Here is a 17,487-nt window from a genome sequence, read left to right as displayed (position 1 = left end):
CCATGGCCTCTCCCACCCTGGCAAAAAGCTGTCTCAAAGACTAATGGCAGCCAAGTTGCCTGGCATGGGCTCAAAAAAGATGTGAGAGATGGGCTGACACCTGCGTTGAGTGTCAACGCTCTAAAGTGCACCGCCACACCAGAGCCCCCCTGGCACAGTTCCTGGTGCCGGAAAGGAGGTTCGATCACGTAAACGTGGACCTAGTGGGCCCCCTGTCCCCCTCCCACAGTTCTATTTACCTCTTCACCATGGTGGACAGGACCACTCGATGGCCAGAAGCCGTCCCACTGTCATCAACGACATCCACCACCGTAGCCCGGGCATTCGTTGGGACCTGGGTCGCCCAGTTCAGCACCCCATCTCACCTCTCCTCAGACCAGGGCTGACAGTTTGTGTGTGAGCTCTGGAATGCAGTCACAGAGAGCATAGGGGTGAAGCTCCATCGTACCACCCGCAGGCCAATAGGTTGTACGAGCGGTTTCATTGCTCTATGAAGGCCGTTCTTCGGGCCAGCCTCAAAGATAGCAGCTGGGTCGACAGGCTCCCGTGGGTCATCCTGGGCCTCAGGACTGCCCCTAAGGAGAACCTCCAGTCCTTTTCCGCTGAACTAATTTACAGACAGCCGCTGCAGGGATTTCGTCCCCAACACCACAGCTCCCTGGTCTGCAGCCCATCAACGGCCCATGCTCCTGGATAATGCCAGAGCTTTCGCACCGGTCCCCACTTCGCAACATGGCCACCCACAGTCTCACATCCCCGCAAGTTTGCAGTCGGCAGAATATGATTTAATCCGCCACGATGTCCACCGTGGACCCCTACAGCCTCCCTACGACGGCCCGTTCCTCGTCCTTGAGACCAGAAACAAGCACTTTGTTGTGGAAATCGACAACAAGCCACAGCACATTTCAGCAGATCGCCTCAAACCAGCTCACCTGGACTTGAACCGACCTGTTGGACTTGCGCAGTCCCCATCCCCCAACAAGGCCCCTAAGGTTCCTCCAACACCCACCCTACCCCCACACTGCCACAGGAGCTATAGGTGGCCCCCGATTTTTGGCAAAATTTTAAATTTCTTATTATATCTCGACAGTAATCGATAGTATTAAAAAAAAACAAGATGTTTGACACCGAAATGAAAAAAAATCCATTGTCCCTGTAAGGGGCAGGAGCTAAAACAACGACATCCAATCAAACGAACGACCAAGTCAAATGATTGAAATGAGCAAGCTGTTTATCAAACCCTCAGTGACACGGCTGCCCATGTTGTTGAACAGGCATAGCTCCGACCATCGACAAATCCTCTTCATCGGACGTAGTTTATGTTAATTATAATAATAAAGTTAGTTTTCTCTTACCTATGTGACATCCATTCGGTACACCTAATTCGGCTCCGCTCAGAATGATGCTCGTCTCAGGTGAAATGCTTTCGCTTCAATCAGCTGGTGTGTCCAGCGCGTGCATGTGTTTTCGGGGCATGGCTTTGGAGGCATCCTGATGCTTTCTGATTGGGAAGGGTGGTGTCAAATTCAGTTTGAAAATATTTCTAAGTTCTGCCCAGAATCAACGGCCGCCAATTGCTCCTTTAAGGCCCCTCCTGTAGGCACCCCGGCCTCTGCACCTGTTCGGCGAAGCCGTTGCGGCCGGGCCACCCGCCCCCCTCCACGTAGACTTTTTTTTATTTTGAGGAATTCTGGGGGGATGCATGTAGCAGACTATATGGGCACAATTCACCATAATTGTTATAGACGCGGACCCTTTAAGAAAGGGTTTCTGGGTTGAGAGGGTGAAGCGAGGACTAGATTGGTTGGGGCAGCGCCATGTTGCTCGGGCTCTTAGTTTTGTATAAAGAAAATGAAAGAGACACGCATTCGTGTAGTCAATGAGAGAAATTGTTGTCCGTCTCTACTTTCCTGCAATATAGATATACTATATCGTCCTGGGTTTGGTGTGTGTGCTCTCTCAGGGAACTGGAGAGTGCTGTCACTGTATGGCATTATCATTGTTCTAACATTTGATCACTTAAACACACATTTACATTTTCTTGTTCCCCTATTCAAAATGCAATAAATAATAATAATAATAGTAATAATAAATCAATCTTATATAGGGCTTTTCTAACACTCAAAGTCACTCCACAATAAATGGGGTGAAACAAGACAACACATAAACATACAGTGCATCCGGAAAGTATTCACACCCCTTCACTTTCCCCACATTTTGTTATGTTACAGCCTTATTCCAAAATGGATTAAATTCCTTTTTTTCTCATTAATCTACACACAATACCCCATAATGACAAAGCGAAAAAGGTTTTGTAGATTTTTTTGCAAATTTATTAAAAATAAAAAACTGAAATATTGCATGTACATAAGTATTCACACCCTTTACTCAGTACTGGATTGAGGCACCCTTGGCACCGATTACAGCCTCAAGTCTTCTTGGGTATGAAGCTACAAACTTGGCACACCTATATTTGGGGTATTTCTCCCATTCTTCTCTGCAGATCCTCTCGAGCTCTATAAGGTTAGATGGGGAGCGTCGCTGCACAGCTATTTTCAGGTCTTTCCAGAGATGTTCAACGGGGTTCAAGTCCGGGCTCTGGCTGGGCCACTCAAGGACATTCACAGACTTGTCCTGAAGCCACTCCTTCGTTGTCTTGGCTGTGTGCTTAGGGTCGTTGTCGTGTTGAAAGGTAAACCTTCGCCCCAGTCTGAGATCCTGAGCGCTCTGGAGCAGGTTTTCATCAAGGATTTCTCTGTACTTTGCTCCATTCATCTTTACCTTGATCCTGACTAGTCTCCCAGTTCCTGCCGCTGAAAAACATCCCCACAGCATGATGCTGCCACCACCATGCTTCACTGTAGGGATGGTATTAGCAAGTTGATGGGAGGTGCCTGGTTTCCTCCAGACGTGATGTTTGGCATTCAGGCCAAAGAGTTCAATCTTGATTTCATCAGACCAGAGAATCTTGTTTCTCATGGTCTGAGAGTCCTTTAGGTGCTTTCTGGCAAACTCCAAGCGGGCTGTTATGTGCCTTTTACTGAGCAGAGGCTTCCGTCTGGCCACTCTACCATAAAGGCCTGATTGGTGGAGTACTGCAGAGATGGTTGTCCTTCTGGAAAGTTCTCCCATCTCCACAGAGGAACGCTGGAGCTCTGTCAGAGTGACCATCGGGTTCTTGGTCACCTCCCTGACCAAGACCCTTCTCCCCCAATTGCTCAGTTTGGCTGGGCGGCTAGCTCTAGGAAGAGTCCTGATGGATCCAAACTTCTTCCATTTACGAATGATGGAAACCACTGTGCTCTTCAGGACCTTCAAAGCTGTAGAAATTTCTTTGTACCCTTCCCCAGATCTGTGCCTTGATACAATCATGTCTCGGAGGTCCACAAACAATTCCTTTGACTTCATGGCTTGGTTTCTGCTCTGACATGCACTGTCAACAGTGGGACTTTATATAGACAGGTGTGTGCCTTTCCAAATCATGTCCAATCAATTGAATTTACTACACGTGGACTCCAGTCAAGATGTAGAAACATCTCAAGGATGATCAGTGGAAACAGGATGAACCTGAGCTCAATTTTGAGCGTCATAGCAAAGGGTGTGAATACTTATGTACATGCAATATTTCAGTTTTTTATTTTTAATCAATTTGCAAAAATTTCTACAAAACCTTTTTCACTTTGTCATTATGGGGTATTGTGTGTAGACTGATGAGAAAAAAAAGGAATTTAATCCATTTTGGAATAAGGCTGTAACATAACAAAATGTGGGGAAAGTGAAGGGGTGTGAATACTTTCCGGATGCACTGTACAGAGGTGGATGAGAAGGGGGGGGGCTACAAGAGGGAGAAGCGGCAGCTCCCGTTGCAGCCGGGAGCTGCCGCCACACACAACGCCAGCAGTACCCTCCGACTTCAACAGATACAAAAGGGCAAGAAAAACAAAAAACAACTTATAAATGATAAATTAAGATAACCTTAGAATAAATCATACTAGTCACAGCTGACTTTTGACTTGCCATAACTGATTTTTGGGAGGTATATAATCTTTAGTTCCTTCATCATTAGAGAAAATTCATTGCAAATTCAATTATTTAAAAATGGCTGTGGTGACATCAAAATTACTTCTGTGGTGACATTAAAATCACTTTAAAGGCCATCATATTATATTAAATCATATTACATTATATAATGTCAAGTCATTTCTATTACTTTTTTTTTGACAAAACCTTGGGCATCCCTACAGACACAATTGGCTGTGTCTGCAGGTGGGAAGCCGGATGTGAGTATGTGTCCTGCTCGCTACACTAGTGCCTCCTCTGGTCATTCAGGGTGCCTGTTCAGGAGGGAGGGGGAACTCAGGAAATAGCGTGATACTCCCACCTCACTGTCGGGTGAAAAGAAGCGGCTGGTGACTCCACATCCATCGGAGGAAGCATGTGGTAGTCTGAAGCCCTCCCCAGATCGGCTAAGGGGGTGGAGCAGTGACCGAGACGGCTCAGAAAATAGAGTAATTGGCCAGTACAAAGAAAAATGGGGAAAAATACACAAAAAAAAAAAAAAAAAAAAAGCCTGTTAATCCCAAAGTGCTTACTTAGTGCTGGGAAAGTCCCATTGGTGTGAACAGAGCTGAGCATAAAACTGTTTCTTAAAATCAAATCTCCCTAATTTTTGTAACTATTCTGCACTTAAATCAAGTGTTAGATTTAGAAAAGCCAAGAAAGGATAACATGACAACAACACAAATTGTCTTTACAATACAGCCGAGTATCTGACATCCAGTACATATCATTATTATATATATAATGAAAAAAAATGAAGGCATTGGGACCAGTATCAAAAATGGTCTTGAATATGTAATAATGTGCCAGTAGGGGTAATTACCCATGTGTGAGCAAGGTTCTGCACAAAATGTAAGTGTGTATGTAGGCACACAAGGGGTATGTCTGTGAATGTTCTCATTCATCCAGGTCATGGTTATCCAAAGGAATTGAATCAAGTGCAACTGGATATATATCCTTTCACGGATATATACGAAGTCCAGTTGCACTTGATTCAACTCCTTTGGAAAAGCACACAGGGTACATTTAACTTGAAGGGAAACGCCCATATTTTTTAACCTAAGCCCTATTTTTCTACCATTAGGTGTCAAACTGAGCAATGGGTAGCAGAATTGTTGAAACTGATTCAGTATTGTGCAAGCTAGCATCACCCAACTGCTACGCACCATGCTGTAATGCAATACTTTGCGGAAAAGGCACCGCCTTATATCATCCACTAAACAGAGCTCTTTTTTTGACCACCAACAGGCTGTGAGAATGTTTTGAGAGGCGTCTAAAGAGCCTCAGCGAAGATAACAATCATAGAATTATATAGATAATCAATTTCCAATCCGGAGCAGCAATATCGCTCTATAATCCCGTGAGGAGTTGGTTTTTACAGGAAGACAACAGTGGAAGTGCGAGAGTCAGAGAGAAACTAAAAGAAAAATAACAAACACAAAAAAGGTCTATGACTGTGCTGTGTAACTGCACTGGGATTGTCTTTTCATAATGGAAGGTGTTGTCTGACACTTCTCAGAACATCCTGAACCTGCTAGTGCCAAAAAAAAAAGAGGGGGGGAAAAAAAGAATTGGCAAGCCCTGTTACGCCAAGGATTACAGTGCAGCTTGACTCAAGGCTGTTAGCTGACATGAGCTTGCTCAATACTGAATTTAACTCGTCATCCCTCTCCAACCAAGTGTGAAGACAGAAAAGGTATTTTTATATTGTGTATTTTTTATGCTAGCCACAATTTTTTAATGCAGGCTAAATCCTTACATGCATATGATGCTTTGTGTCTGTGATCTTACAGATGTTTATGGAACTGGGTGTAAGGACATCCATTACAGTGACATGCCTTAGTTGACTTGTGCAGCCTTGGTTGGGACAGCGGTTTACTTTCACTCCATTTGGCTAGAAAATCCTGACACATCACTACTCTACTTCCAAACCATTTCCTTTTCCTGTCTAAACTGAACATGTGTCAGGCAAAGAATAAGAGAATAAGTGCCTAATTTGTTGTGCAATCAAGAGTATTACAATATATGAAACTCTTTTTGAAGTCAACTGTGATTCAAGTATGTCTGATGTTTATTATGTATTTTTAGTTAAAGGCTGAAAAATCCTAATGTAAAATTAAACACGTTTTGAATGACTCCCAGTAAGCCAAGATACAAGAGATTTTCTGATTTGTAAAAAAGGACAGAGAGAAAGAAGCTCTACCTTGACTCATTGAACATGCTAGTGGCTGCAGTTTTGCAGTCCTATGTGATGTTATTAGGTAGGACAGTGCATTTACATACAATGCAGGTAACTGGCACTATCTTGGAAAGAGGATTAGGGAAATTGCTCAGACTAGCTCAACACATTTTTTAATATTTTGATAGTCTCGGTTCCATAGGCTAGCCCCTCCTCTCCTTGGCCATCAAACGCCATCCCTAGAAATGATAGGGATCCAATGTCTTGGCTCAAGATGCTCTCTCAGTATGCATCTGTGTTGCCCTATGACACCATCTGTCATAAGGACTAATGTTATAATGGTGAGACACAAAACTCAGGGCTACAACATGATGAGAAAATTGCCTTTGCCAATGGCATAGGTTTATTCCAGATTAGTTGACAAATGCGTGTCTCCCTCACATTAGAATATGGAAAAAAGCAACTTGACTTGGGAGTCTAGCTTTTACACATGAATCATAATCAATATAAACTGCTGAGGTGATTTGACCAATGACCGAAGGACAGTGGATTTCACTCAACAAAAAAAGACCAGCTTGGTTGCCAATTTTATCTTGTATCCAAGGTTATCAAGTTTCAAGATAATTAATTTGAATCGGTGATCCTCGTGTTGGTAGGCAAATCTGCCAATGCACAAACAATTTTATTATATAAACAAATGCACGATAAAACCCAGATACAAGATAAATACTTCAACTAAGCTTGTAATTTTTGAAGGAGTATCATCTTTTTAATGTTTAAGTTAGATAGCAAGGGACATTACAGGTCTTTTTGGCAAGCCATTTGTTTCAATCATGACGTAAGAAAAAGTTTTTTACGCATGTGACACTTACATGACAGTTTCTTTTTTTGTTTTTTACATTTCCCGCTTTATTTGATGGTAACAGAAGAGCGACAGGGAGGGCATGGGAGAGAGAAGGGATGACATGTGGCAAAGGGCCCCGGCCGGATGCAAACCCAAGCCGCCTGCGGTAAGAACTCAACCTTATGTGGTACGCAGTCTACCAGGGCACCCCTACATGATGCATTGTTAAGACCAGCTGTTATTGAACTTTTTTTAAATAAATAACTTGTGGTCATTCAGCTTTTTCTTTCACAGTTCTGCCAGCGTTTTGTCTGCATTAGCTATCTAAGCAAAAGAGCAAACCATCCAAACCCGACTGCTGCTACAGAGTGAAATAATTATGTCAACATTAACCAGTACAATAATAAATATAACTGTATATAATACTAGTAACCCAGTAATACAATACAAATGTTTCAAGCAAAAATTAAGGCTGCATAAGAGAGAAACAACTTCCCAAATAACGAGTGAAAGTAAAAGAAAAGCAGAAGAAACAGGGAAAAGGAGAAAGACTACAGGCCAGCCAGTCAGGAAAAAGAAGTGAGTAAATGAATACATAAGGCACACATTTTGTTGATGTAGACTGAACTATTCATACAGATGCTTACCAAATGACAACATATTAATAAAGTAAATGTGATCAAATGTATTGATTGCAAAAGTAATGACGAAAAATCTTAATAGGAGAACAAACTGACAAATCAGCTCAGGCTGAAGAGGTTGGGGGCTAAATTGGTGTGTTCACTGGAAATTCTGGACCCCCCAAGTCTTAAAAAGGCCCCCAACTTATGTTGTTTCGGAGTCAATGACCCCTTAGAAATGTTAGTCTTAAGCTCTGCATTTTGGTCACTCTTATCAATATCACCTATATATATGTATAAAAATATATGCAGACTGTATAATTAAATACTAGTTGTACAACGCTTGTACCGTTTGCTGCAATATGTTCCAGTTCTTGGAACCAGAGTTATAGGACCTGTGCTTTTCATCCAATATTTGGACAATGAAACACCGCTCATTGATCTGCAGTTCTGTCAACAAAGACAGCCAGGACCCTGGAATTGAGTTTGGTTAAATTGTTGCAAGATTTGAATAACTATTCTAGTCACTGCTGGTTTGACCATACATTTGTAATAACCACAAACGGGCTGGAAACCGAAAAGTACCCAGAAAGAGAGCAAAGAAATTAGTGATGCGCGGGTCAGGGTTTTTTAATACTGGCACCCACCCGATCTGTTATGAGAGCCCATCCGCACTGCCTGACCTTGCTAAAATATGTGTTAATTAACCACCCGTACCTGACTTAACCCACCTAGCAAACATCCAAATTTAGCCTAGAGCAATGTGAGCAGTGTTGTACTTTTTCATTTTTGGGCTGTTTCCCCTCCATAATACACTTGATTGCAAGGCAAAGCCTATTGTAGCTCAGCCCACTAATGTCTGAATCTAGGCTACTAAATAAACAGAGGAATTGTTCCAAACAGAGTTCTTTGTTGTTGAATAGCAGCAAAACAAGTAACCCTTCATTAAAGACATGAATTCTGTCTATTGTTGAACAGCAGCAAAACAAGTAACCTATCATTGAAGACATGAACTCTGTCTCTCTCACAAGCGCGCGCGCGCACACACACACACACACACACGCACACGCCCCTTCTTTCTGACCAAAAAAAGTTTTTGCCGGTGTAAACAAAATCTAAGGATACCACTTAGGGGAAAAAACTCATAGGTGAAGCCTCAACACTAACACATGCATCAACCCCAATCACAAATTGATGATATAGCTACTTGTATGTGTGTGTGTGTGTGTGTGTGTGTGTGTGTGTGTGTGTGTGTGTGTGTGTGTGTGTGTGTGTGTGTGTGTGTGTGTTTGAGAGAGAGAGTGACAGAGAGGGGAAAAGAAGGTGGACTTGTAATGCACAGCCTAGCCTACTGCACCTAATGTTTCTGTAAGTTGTTTATAAATTATACAGAATGCTGCTTTGTCACCTCTTTGACTCGCCCACCCAAACCTTTGATATTTTCTAGTAAGCTTACCCGAACCCGCGGGACGACGGTTGACCCGCGCATCACTAAAAGAAATGGCAATAACAAAACACCACAAAACAAAATTATGTGCAGAGGAAATTCTCCCATAGTAAAATACTTACAATTTGTTTCTCTGTGTATTTGTTGGAACTAAGCAGGTTGACAGCCTCCATGTGCCCAAAGTCAATGTCATGGCCAAGCAGGAAGATGAAGAGAAGCTTGCAGACATACTTCTTCTTGCTATAGCCATCCAGTGCCTTGTCTCCCTTAAACTTGGACCGAATGTTGGCCAGCTCTTTATTGATCCGTTTGATCTCAGCTTCCTTGCTCTTGCCTTAGTATAAAGAACAAAGTACGGGAAAATGAGGGTGCCATTTTTTGTTGGAACATGAAAGATATTTTACATTCTTGATTTAGAGACTCTGGATCATGGTCTACACTGACAGAAAGTTACCATGTTGACAATAAGCAATGGCTCAAGTGTCAAGAGAGCCTGTCTTGGGAGAGACATAACCCCTTAAATCCTGTTTTAGAACCATCTACATTTGTATTCATTAAAAATATGTCTCCCCATTTAGATGACTATTTCTTCAAAACAAAAGAAAGATCTCCAGTTCCAAATTTCATGAAATTGTTTTTTTCATCAAATCCAACATGATAAGCCATGGCTTGATAAAGGACAGTAAACACTGTAATTAAAATTACATGCATTTTATAGAAAATACGGGGAATCTTGAAAAGACAAATATAAAATATGGAGGAAGTCATGTCTTTCGTATCTTAGGACATTAACTTCAGTTTTGAGCGGGGACAGTGGATTAGGGAGAAAAATGCTGCCAAATTTAGACAGACTGAAAAGTGAGAAAACGAGATAAAAATAGGACACAAAAAATATAATTGACAGCCATTTGGAATAGAAGAGTTTGATTCCATGATTCCTATCCCTGAAAAAGGCAGACACTGTAGTTAGGTACATCATCAGCAAAAGTGTAGACTCAATCACGTGAGATGAAAGTCAGACACACTAGATATAAAACAGCTCCATGTAAAAACTGCTTGAACTGAGGAACCATTCCTTAACAACAGAAAACAATATATACTTTAACATTTAAGGGCATGACATCTTGCTTGTGGACTAATGCTTTCTTCAACACATTTGCCTTATTACAATACTAATGCAATTAACTAGGAAGTCTCTTACAAGTTTCCTGTTAGCCACAGAGAAAATATGCAAGAATGTAAAGCAGGAAAAAGTAAGAGAAGCCAGAAGTCAATGCAAATCAGATCATTGTCATCAACCCAAATTAGCAGCTAGGGCAGACTGGCTCAATGTCATAATAAACAAATTAGAAAATGTCAACACCTGTATGGCAACTGATATGCCTATCAAGAAGGACCTGCATGTAATGCTGTCTATGCAAAACTTCTATATTGTAACGTGCAGTCAGTTGACAGGTGCAAAACACATGGGTGACAAATCTGTAAAGGAACTCTCTCTTCTACAGCACAGCCTAGTACTTAACAGTTTCATCTCTGCATGTGCACAGTATGTGATGGTGAAAATAATCAAAAGCATCAAATTATAGAGAACCACTGACTTATATGGTAAGTGATGGAAGCAGGGCTAGTCTGCCGGTGGCTAGAGAGGGAGCAAATAGCAGAACTTCCTTCTCTGGCCATAGCATAGCACAGTTAAAGCAACATATACACTTGATGGGCCAAAACATTATGACCACTCACAGGTGAACTGAATAACGATCATTTCCAAACAAGGGTACTTGTCAAGGTCTGGGTAGATTAGATCGTAAGCGAACAAGCAGTTCTTGTAGTCAATGTGTTGGATACAGGCGAAATGAGCAGGTGTAAAGACCCAAGTGACTTTGACAAGGGCCAAATTGAAGGTGAAAAGAAGCAGCTGGCGACTCCACATGTATTGGAGGCATGTGGTAGTCTGCAACCCTCCCCAGATCGGCAGAGGAGGTGGGTAGTGACCGGGACGGCTCGGAGGACTGGGTTAATTAGCCAGGTACAATTGGGGAGTAAATGGGGGGGGGGGTCCCCCCCAAAAAAGAAGTGATGGCTCAAGGATGGATGCACTGTGGGAAGACAACAAGCCGGTGGAAGGAGTGTGATACTCTGGGCAATGTTCTGCTGGGAAACCCTGGGTCCAGCCATTTATGTGGACATCAATTTGACACATGCCACCTACCCACACATTGTTGCAGACACCCCTTCATGGCAATGGTATTCCCTGATGGCAGTGGCCTCTTTCAGCAGGATAACGCGCCCTGCCACAATCCACATTGTTCGGGAATAGCTTGAGGAACATCATTACGTGTTCAAGGTTTTGCCTGGGCTTCCAAATTCTCAATCTCAATCCGATTTAGCATCTGTGGTATCTGCTGGACCAACAAGTCCCATCTATAATGGCTCCACCTCGCGATTTACAGGACTTGAAGGATCTGCTGCTAATGTTTTGGTGCCAGATACCACAGGACACCTTCAGGGGTCTTGTAGAGTCCGTGCCTTGATGGGTCCGGTGCCGTTTTGGTGGCACACAAAGGACCAACAGCATATTGGGCAGGTGGTCATAATGTTTTGGCTAATCGGTGTATGGTTACCTTGTAAATACACCTGAGCTGTCTGTTGTGCTGCACTCATTTCAGCCGCAATGAAGCTCAGCTTAAGTAATAAAATTCAAACAGTTTACAAGCAAAACCCCCTGAACACTTTGAACTGTAAACCCCTTATTTTCAGATTAGTTTTAAATATCTGAGAAAATGCAATCTACTGTCATCCAAATTTGTGGGGTCAGTTTGACCAGGACAACGTTGATGAGTATGTGATGAGAACTGAATCTAAAAAAGGTGGTTGCCGTCAACACCTCACCAGTATCCGTTATTTCTGCTGCGGCAGGTCGCGTTCAGTAAAGCGACACTGGCATGCAATGTCTGGTGGATTTATTCCGTTGGCTAGCTAGCGGTTGGCAAAAAAAGGGCAGATTAAAAGGCTGTGGTAACTAAACTAACTACACAGTGAGCCACTCGCTGAAGGAATGGTGGTATGCAGCAACTACATGCCAATGCCTTTCAATGACGAGTAACCCTCAGATGATACGGTCAGTTAGCAAGAAGTTAACGTGGAACTAGCAGTTGGAAAAACTACCGTTATTGGTTTCAATTTAATAGTAGTTAGCGTGCAAACTGTATTAAAGACGCACTTACAGTTTCGTATGTCCGAGATGAACACCGCTAATCCGCGCATCCCGTCTCCTTTCGACACAGCCGGCATTTTGCAGGTTTCTGTCCTCACTCCGGCCTTTCCCGTAAAAATGAACCGATGTTGGACAGCTTTTCAAACTGGCCTTGCAGTGGAAGCAAGTTAACTAGTAGTATGTATGTGTGCTAACTGGCGAGTACTGCCGGCTTACAGACACTAATAGTGGCAGCCGACAAATTAACAGTTCAAAACGTGAGCTACAACTTTATAATTAGCTTAATACACTTGCTCCGGGTTTACCGCTGGCTAGCCTAGATAGCATTTGCTAGATTAGCTGGCTGGCCGTAGATCAGCTAGCAGCAGGGTATCCCCGTTAACAAGCTCGCTTCCGATGACTTAGGGGTAGCCGTTTCATTCAATGCTTCTCTATCTGATTAGAAGCGACGCCTGCTGCTGGTTGTGACAGCGCACAATGCAGACAATGACAGCTAACTCAAGCCGAGCCTCTCACCAAGGATATATAGCTTATAGAAATGTTTCCTGATATACGCTGCCGAGCACAACGTCCCAAGAAGATGAAGTTAGCTTCGAGTTATGCACGGTCAGGCTAGCTAAACAGCTAGCGAGCTAGCTGGCTAGCAATGTCATTTAAATGCTGGAATACATCACCAATTGACCAATCGTTCAGCAAATAGTCTTGATTTTCATCCAGTTGTGTACAATCACAGTCCTTTTGTTATTATTAACGATCGGTGAAATGTGGTTAGGATGAGGTCGTAACAAGTGTATGTCAGTGCTTATTCCGCCATCCACCTCTCCGTCGGCTGGACAGGGCTCGTGACAGCAGAGCAGGCAGCGGGCTGGTCGACGCAGTCCAGTCTCGCGCACGCTCTGTTCTCTCGCTCCCCCCACCCCACACACACACGCACGTTGCTGATTGGTTGAAACTACTGATTGAGTCCAGGTTGGACGGTAATTGCAGTAATTGTATAGAGGTTTGAATGTCAAACAGCATTTTTTTTAAGTATTGCCATGAAACCAATGACGCACACTTTCTCACGTTACTCCGCGAATTAGACACTGGCTTTTGATGATATTATTTGCGCCCAAAACGAATGGTATTTCGTTGTGGATATATGTACATAGTATATCCTTGTTCACATTATCCAACAACCACGAAGTGATAGATAGATAGATAGATAGATAGATAGATAGATAGATAGATAGATAGATAGATAGATAGATAGATAGATAGATAGATAGAGTCTACTTTTCACAGACATTTTAACCTTCATTGGACCTTTGCACCATTCCCACCTTCTTCAAAAGTTCCAACTCTGCATCAGTCCCCAAAATGCCAAGAATCACAGGCCTTAACGACCACAAGCCTCATCAAAAACAGTCCTTAAATTCTCACATTGGGACTCTTATGTCTTATCTTACATTACGTTTGTATAGGATTTTTTTAAAATTTATTTCTCTGCTTCAAACTGACTACCACATACAATTCATCTCAACATACCACTACTATTCATTCAACCCCTGTGATCAAAGTGACCTTTGAAATATGTGTGCTGACTCTCAAGTAAACTAAACTAGTGCTGGAGCCCCAGAAATGTGTCCATACAGCCACCAAGTCTATAAATGACATTGTCAACATGGCCTATCAACTCATTCTACAACAGCTTAACAACCCAGGTCCTTACGTCAGAATACTGTGTTTGGATCCCAGGTCAGTATTCAACACCATCTTACCAGGGCTCCTGCAGGCTAAGCTTTCTCAGCTGAGTGTGCACGATCCCAACTGTCAGCTGACCGCCAACTTCCTGAAAGACAGGAAACAGCATGCGAGGTGGGGTATAAGCACACAATGGACACACTGACCCTCAGCACTGGAGGACCACAGGACTGTGTGCTCTTTTCTTTACTGTACCTCCTCTATGCCAACGTCTGCCCCTCCAAGGACTTCCCAATAACGCTCCTCAATTTTGCTAACGATGCAACACTGAATGGTCTCATACCAAACAGCACTTAGTCAGCATACAGACAGTAGGTCGAGTTGGTCTTGTCCCAATAGACCAACAACAATCAGGCGCCCGGTGCTCTGAAGCTGGTGGAGATGACGGAAGATTTGATGAAGAGCCCCTGGTCTCTGCTTTCCCTGCTCAGCAGAGTAATTATTGGGGGTAATTATTTGACTGTATCATCAAAATGGCTTACCAGAGGCTGCACCTCTTGTGGCTGATGAAAATATTCAGCCTGCCACACACAGTGATTGTCTAATCCTATACAGACCTCAGTTACAACGCATTTTGATACAATGCATCATGGGTCTAATGATCAGAGAGAATGATCGATTAGTTGCAACCGGCCTACCCTTCCTGGTCCTCTACAGCATGGGCAGCATGCAGGCAAGACTCTTGGCAACTGGCCATTGCATATTAGACACCCCCTGGCAATTTAAGACAATTAGAAAAAAACCCAAAACAACCATTTGTAACAATTATTTCTTGCGTGAGCAGCAGCTCTTGTCAGCCAAGAATTTCAGTCCACCAACCCAATGGTGTATCAAGTATCCTTTTCAACATCTCTGTCACTGATTATGATGGCTAATACACAAATATTCAAATCATGAATATACTTTTGTCTTGCTCAATTTAATGGTTACTTTCATGTAGGACTTTCCTGGGGGGGGGGGGGACTAAGCACACAGCAGCCAAGTATAGCTGACAGCAAGTTTGAAGACGAAGTGAAGATGGTGTGGCCAGCAACTTGGAGAAGACTTTACCCATGCTTACTTAACTAACTTAACTAACAACTCCAACTTGATTTTTCACACGTTAACAAAGCTGGTCTAGTCTTATTTTGCAAGTGTTTATTGCACATTTTGCTCTATGGACTTGAGTTGTCTTTGTTTTGTCTGAATTCTCTTTTTACTCTGTGATTATGATTATGAATGACAAGTAAAATCATCAACTCAAACCTTATTTTGGGCCCCAAATATGTGCTTTTACTGTAATGATTTTGTTTTGCATGTGTGCATTGACAATAAGCACCTTGCTATATGGCAAATTTTGCACCGTGCCTTGTAAAACCTTTGCCAAGTAAACTGATCTGCCACAATGGGCAAAAAAGAAAAAACGGCACAACAAGGTGACACTGGAAGAACACTTTGCAAAACAAGAATCACATATTGCTCCTCTAACAATGGGCCAATAGGAACACAATATTGTTTTTGTGATTGCATTTTAACCTAAAGGAGGTGATATGTTTGGGCTAACACATGAAAGTGTATAGTTTGACTATGGGGGTATGGCCTAACTAAAGATACGTTTGGCTATAGAGAATCTGGCCTAACTACCAGATACACCCTTCCCTGCAAGCGGTGAGATAACACTGTGTGCCACTCCCTCAGGATTGATCCTCCTGGTAGTTTGCCTCATTCTGTGTCCCTGTAATCTAATGGCCTCTCCATATAACCTGGCTCTGACTGCCTCTGGTCCGTTTTCAAGTACTAAGAACTAAGAGAAATTTGTCACTTGAAATCTGTTACTTCGAAAATCATGCAGACAGTTAAACCACCAGGGGTCTCAGCCGTTGCGTACGCACAAAGCGGAGCCTGAACGAGGCGTACGTCACTTCCCACGCAAAATGTGTGATGTATAAAAACAAACGCGACGGGAGAATGTGCACACCTGTACGTAAACTCTGACCCATGCGTACGAACATTTTGAAGACGGGGGAAATTGGCGACGCAGATGGTGAGGTGGTGAATTGAAGCCAGGTTGTATAATGATGCCTCTCACGTTTAATTTCGCTTAATCCACCTATTATCCGACCCGCTTATCCTGCTCTCAGGGTCGCGGGGCTGCTGGAGCCCAGCAGTCACTGGGCGGCAGGCGGGGATACACCCTGGACAGGCCGCCAGGCCATCACAGGGCCGACATACACACACACGCACACGTTCATACCTAGGGGCAATTTAGTATGGCCGATTCACCTGACCCAGAGCCCCAGAAAGAGAGTTGCGTCCATGAGGGGTCAGAACGCCAGAGGGTCACGTGGTTCATGTAGCCGCCGAATAGTTCCTAACGAAGCTTGGCGGGTCATTTAAATGAACTGCTTAGCCGCGGTTTCTGGTAACTACTAACCAATATTTTCAGATTTTTACATTTATATATAGATATATTCCAACGTGACACATATTCTATGCGCACTGTTTGGAACTATCCGGGGCTCCCATGATCCGCCATTGCTGTTAAATAATTGGCCCATTTACGTCTACGGAGTTGACGTAACTCTCTTTCTAGGGCTCTGACCTGACCTACATGTCTTTGGACTGTGGGGGGAGCTTCCGGAGAAACCCTACGCACACACGGGGAGAACATGCAAACTCCACACAGAGGACGACCCGGGCCGGGACGACCCCCCCCCCCCAGGTTGGACTAACCCGGCGCTCGAACCCAGAACCTTCTTGCTGTGAGGCGACCGCGCTAACCACTGCGCCGCCATTTCACTTAATATCAAACGTTAATTATAGATCCACGTTATGACAAACATTCAAACCAGCAGTGTTATGTGTACTTGCGCTAAAATAAAAATAACCGACGTAAATAAAAGAAATTGTGTTCACCTATCAAACTTCCGTATTCAAACGATATCCCAGGGTGATGGATAGGCCTACCGCTGATTGACGCGATCAATTTGGCAAGGTGTGACGCAATCAGTCTGATTGCTGTAAACATATAAATACTGCGGGGACAGTCGTGCGTAATGATGCATGATGGATGCACTGGCAGAGGACTACGCGAATGGAAGGATTAGGAGGGAACGAGCGTGCAGGGACCACGAAGACTTCCTGGCCATAATGATGACTGGCTAATAAGCCGATTTAGATTCCCTAGAGCCGTGCTGTTGGATCTATGTGCTGAACTGGGTCCAGCCTTAGACAGACCAACCCGACGGAACCGCGCCATCCCGGTACACATACAACTACTAACCACTCTGGGGTTTCTGGCACCCGGCTGTTACCAACGGGAATTAGCCGACAGATATGTGTTTGATATGATTAACAATATATAATGTTTACCTTTCTGCCTAAAGCCCATTTTGGGAATAA

General features: G+C 43.4%; 1 protein-coding gene across 2 annotated transcripts in view; it reads right to left on the bottom strand.

Annotated features, from left to right (window-relative positions):
- Nucleotides 1-13,240, bottom strand: part of ap2a1 (adaptor related protein complex 2 subunit alpha 1) — a 69,455-nt gene extending 56,215 nt beyond the window's left edge. For both annotated transcript variants that reach the window (XM_056288543.1, XM_056288545.1), the window contains exons 1-2: nt 12,374-13,240; nt 9,272-9,483 (exon numbers count right to left, since the gene is read on the bottom strand). In XM_056288543.1, coding sequence (XP_056144518.1) covers nt 9,272-9,483; nt 12,374-12,440 — 279 coding nt within the window. In that variant the 5' untranslated portion in view covers nt 12,441-13,240. The remainder of the gene's footprint in view (nt 1-9,271; nt 9,484-12,373) is intronic.
- Nucleotides 13,241-17,487: the final 4,247 nt, after the last annotated feature.

This window comes from Lampris incognitus, chromosome 10 (genome assembly GCF_029633865.1).
Source record: "Lampris incognitus isolate fLamInc1 chromosome 10, fLamInc1.hap2, whole genome shotgun sequence".
NCBI classification, from domain to species: domain Eukaryota; kingdom Metazoa; phylum Chordata; class Actinopteri; order Lampriformes; family Lampridae; genus Lampris; species Lampris incognitus.
Note: the sequence above shows the minus strand (reverse complement) of the source record. Positions and strands in the feature narration are given on the sequence as shown.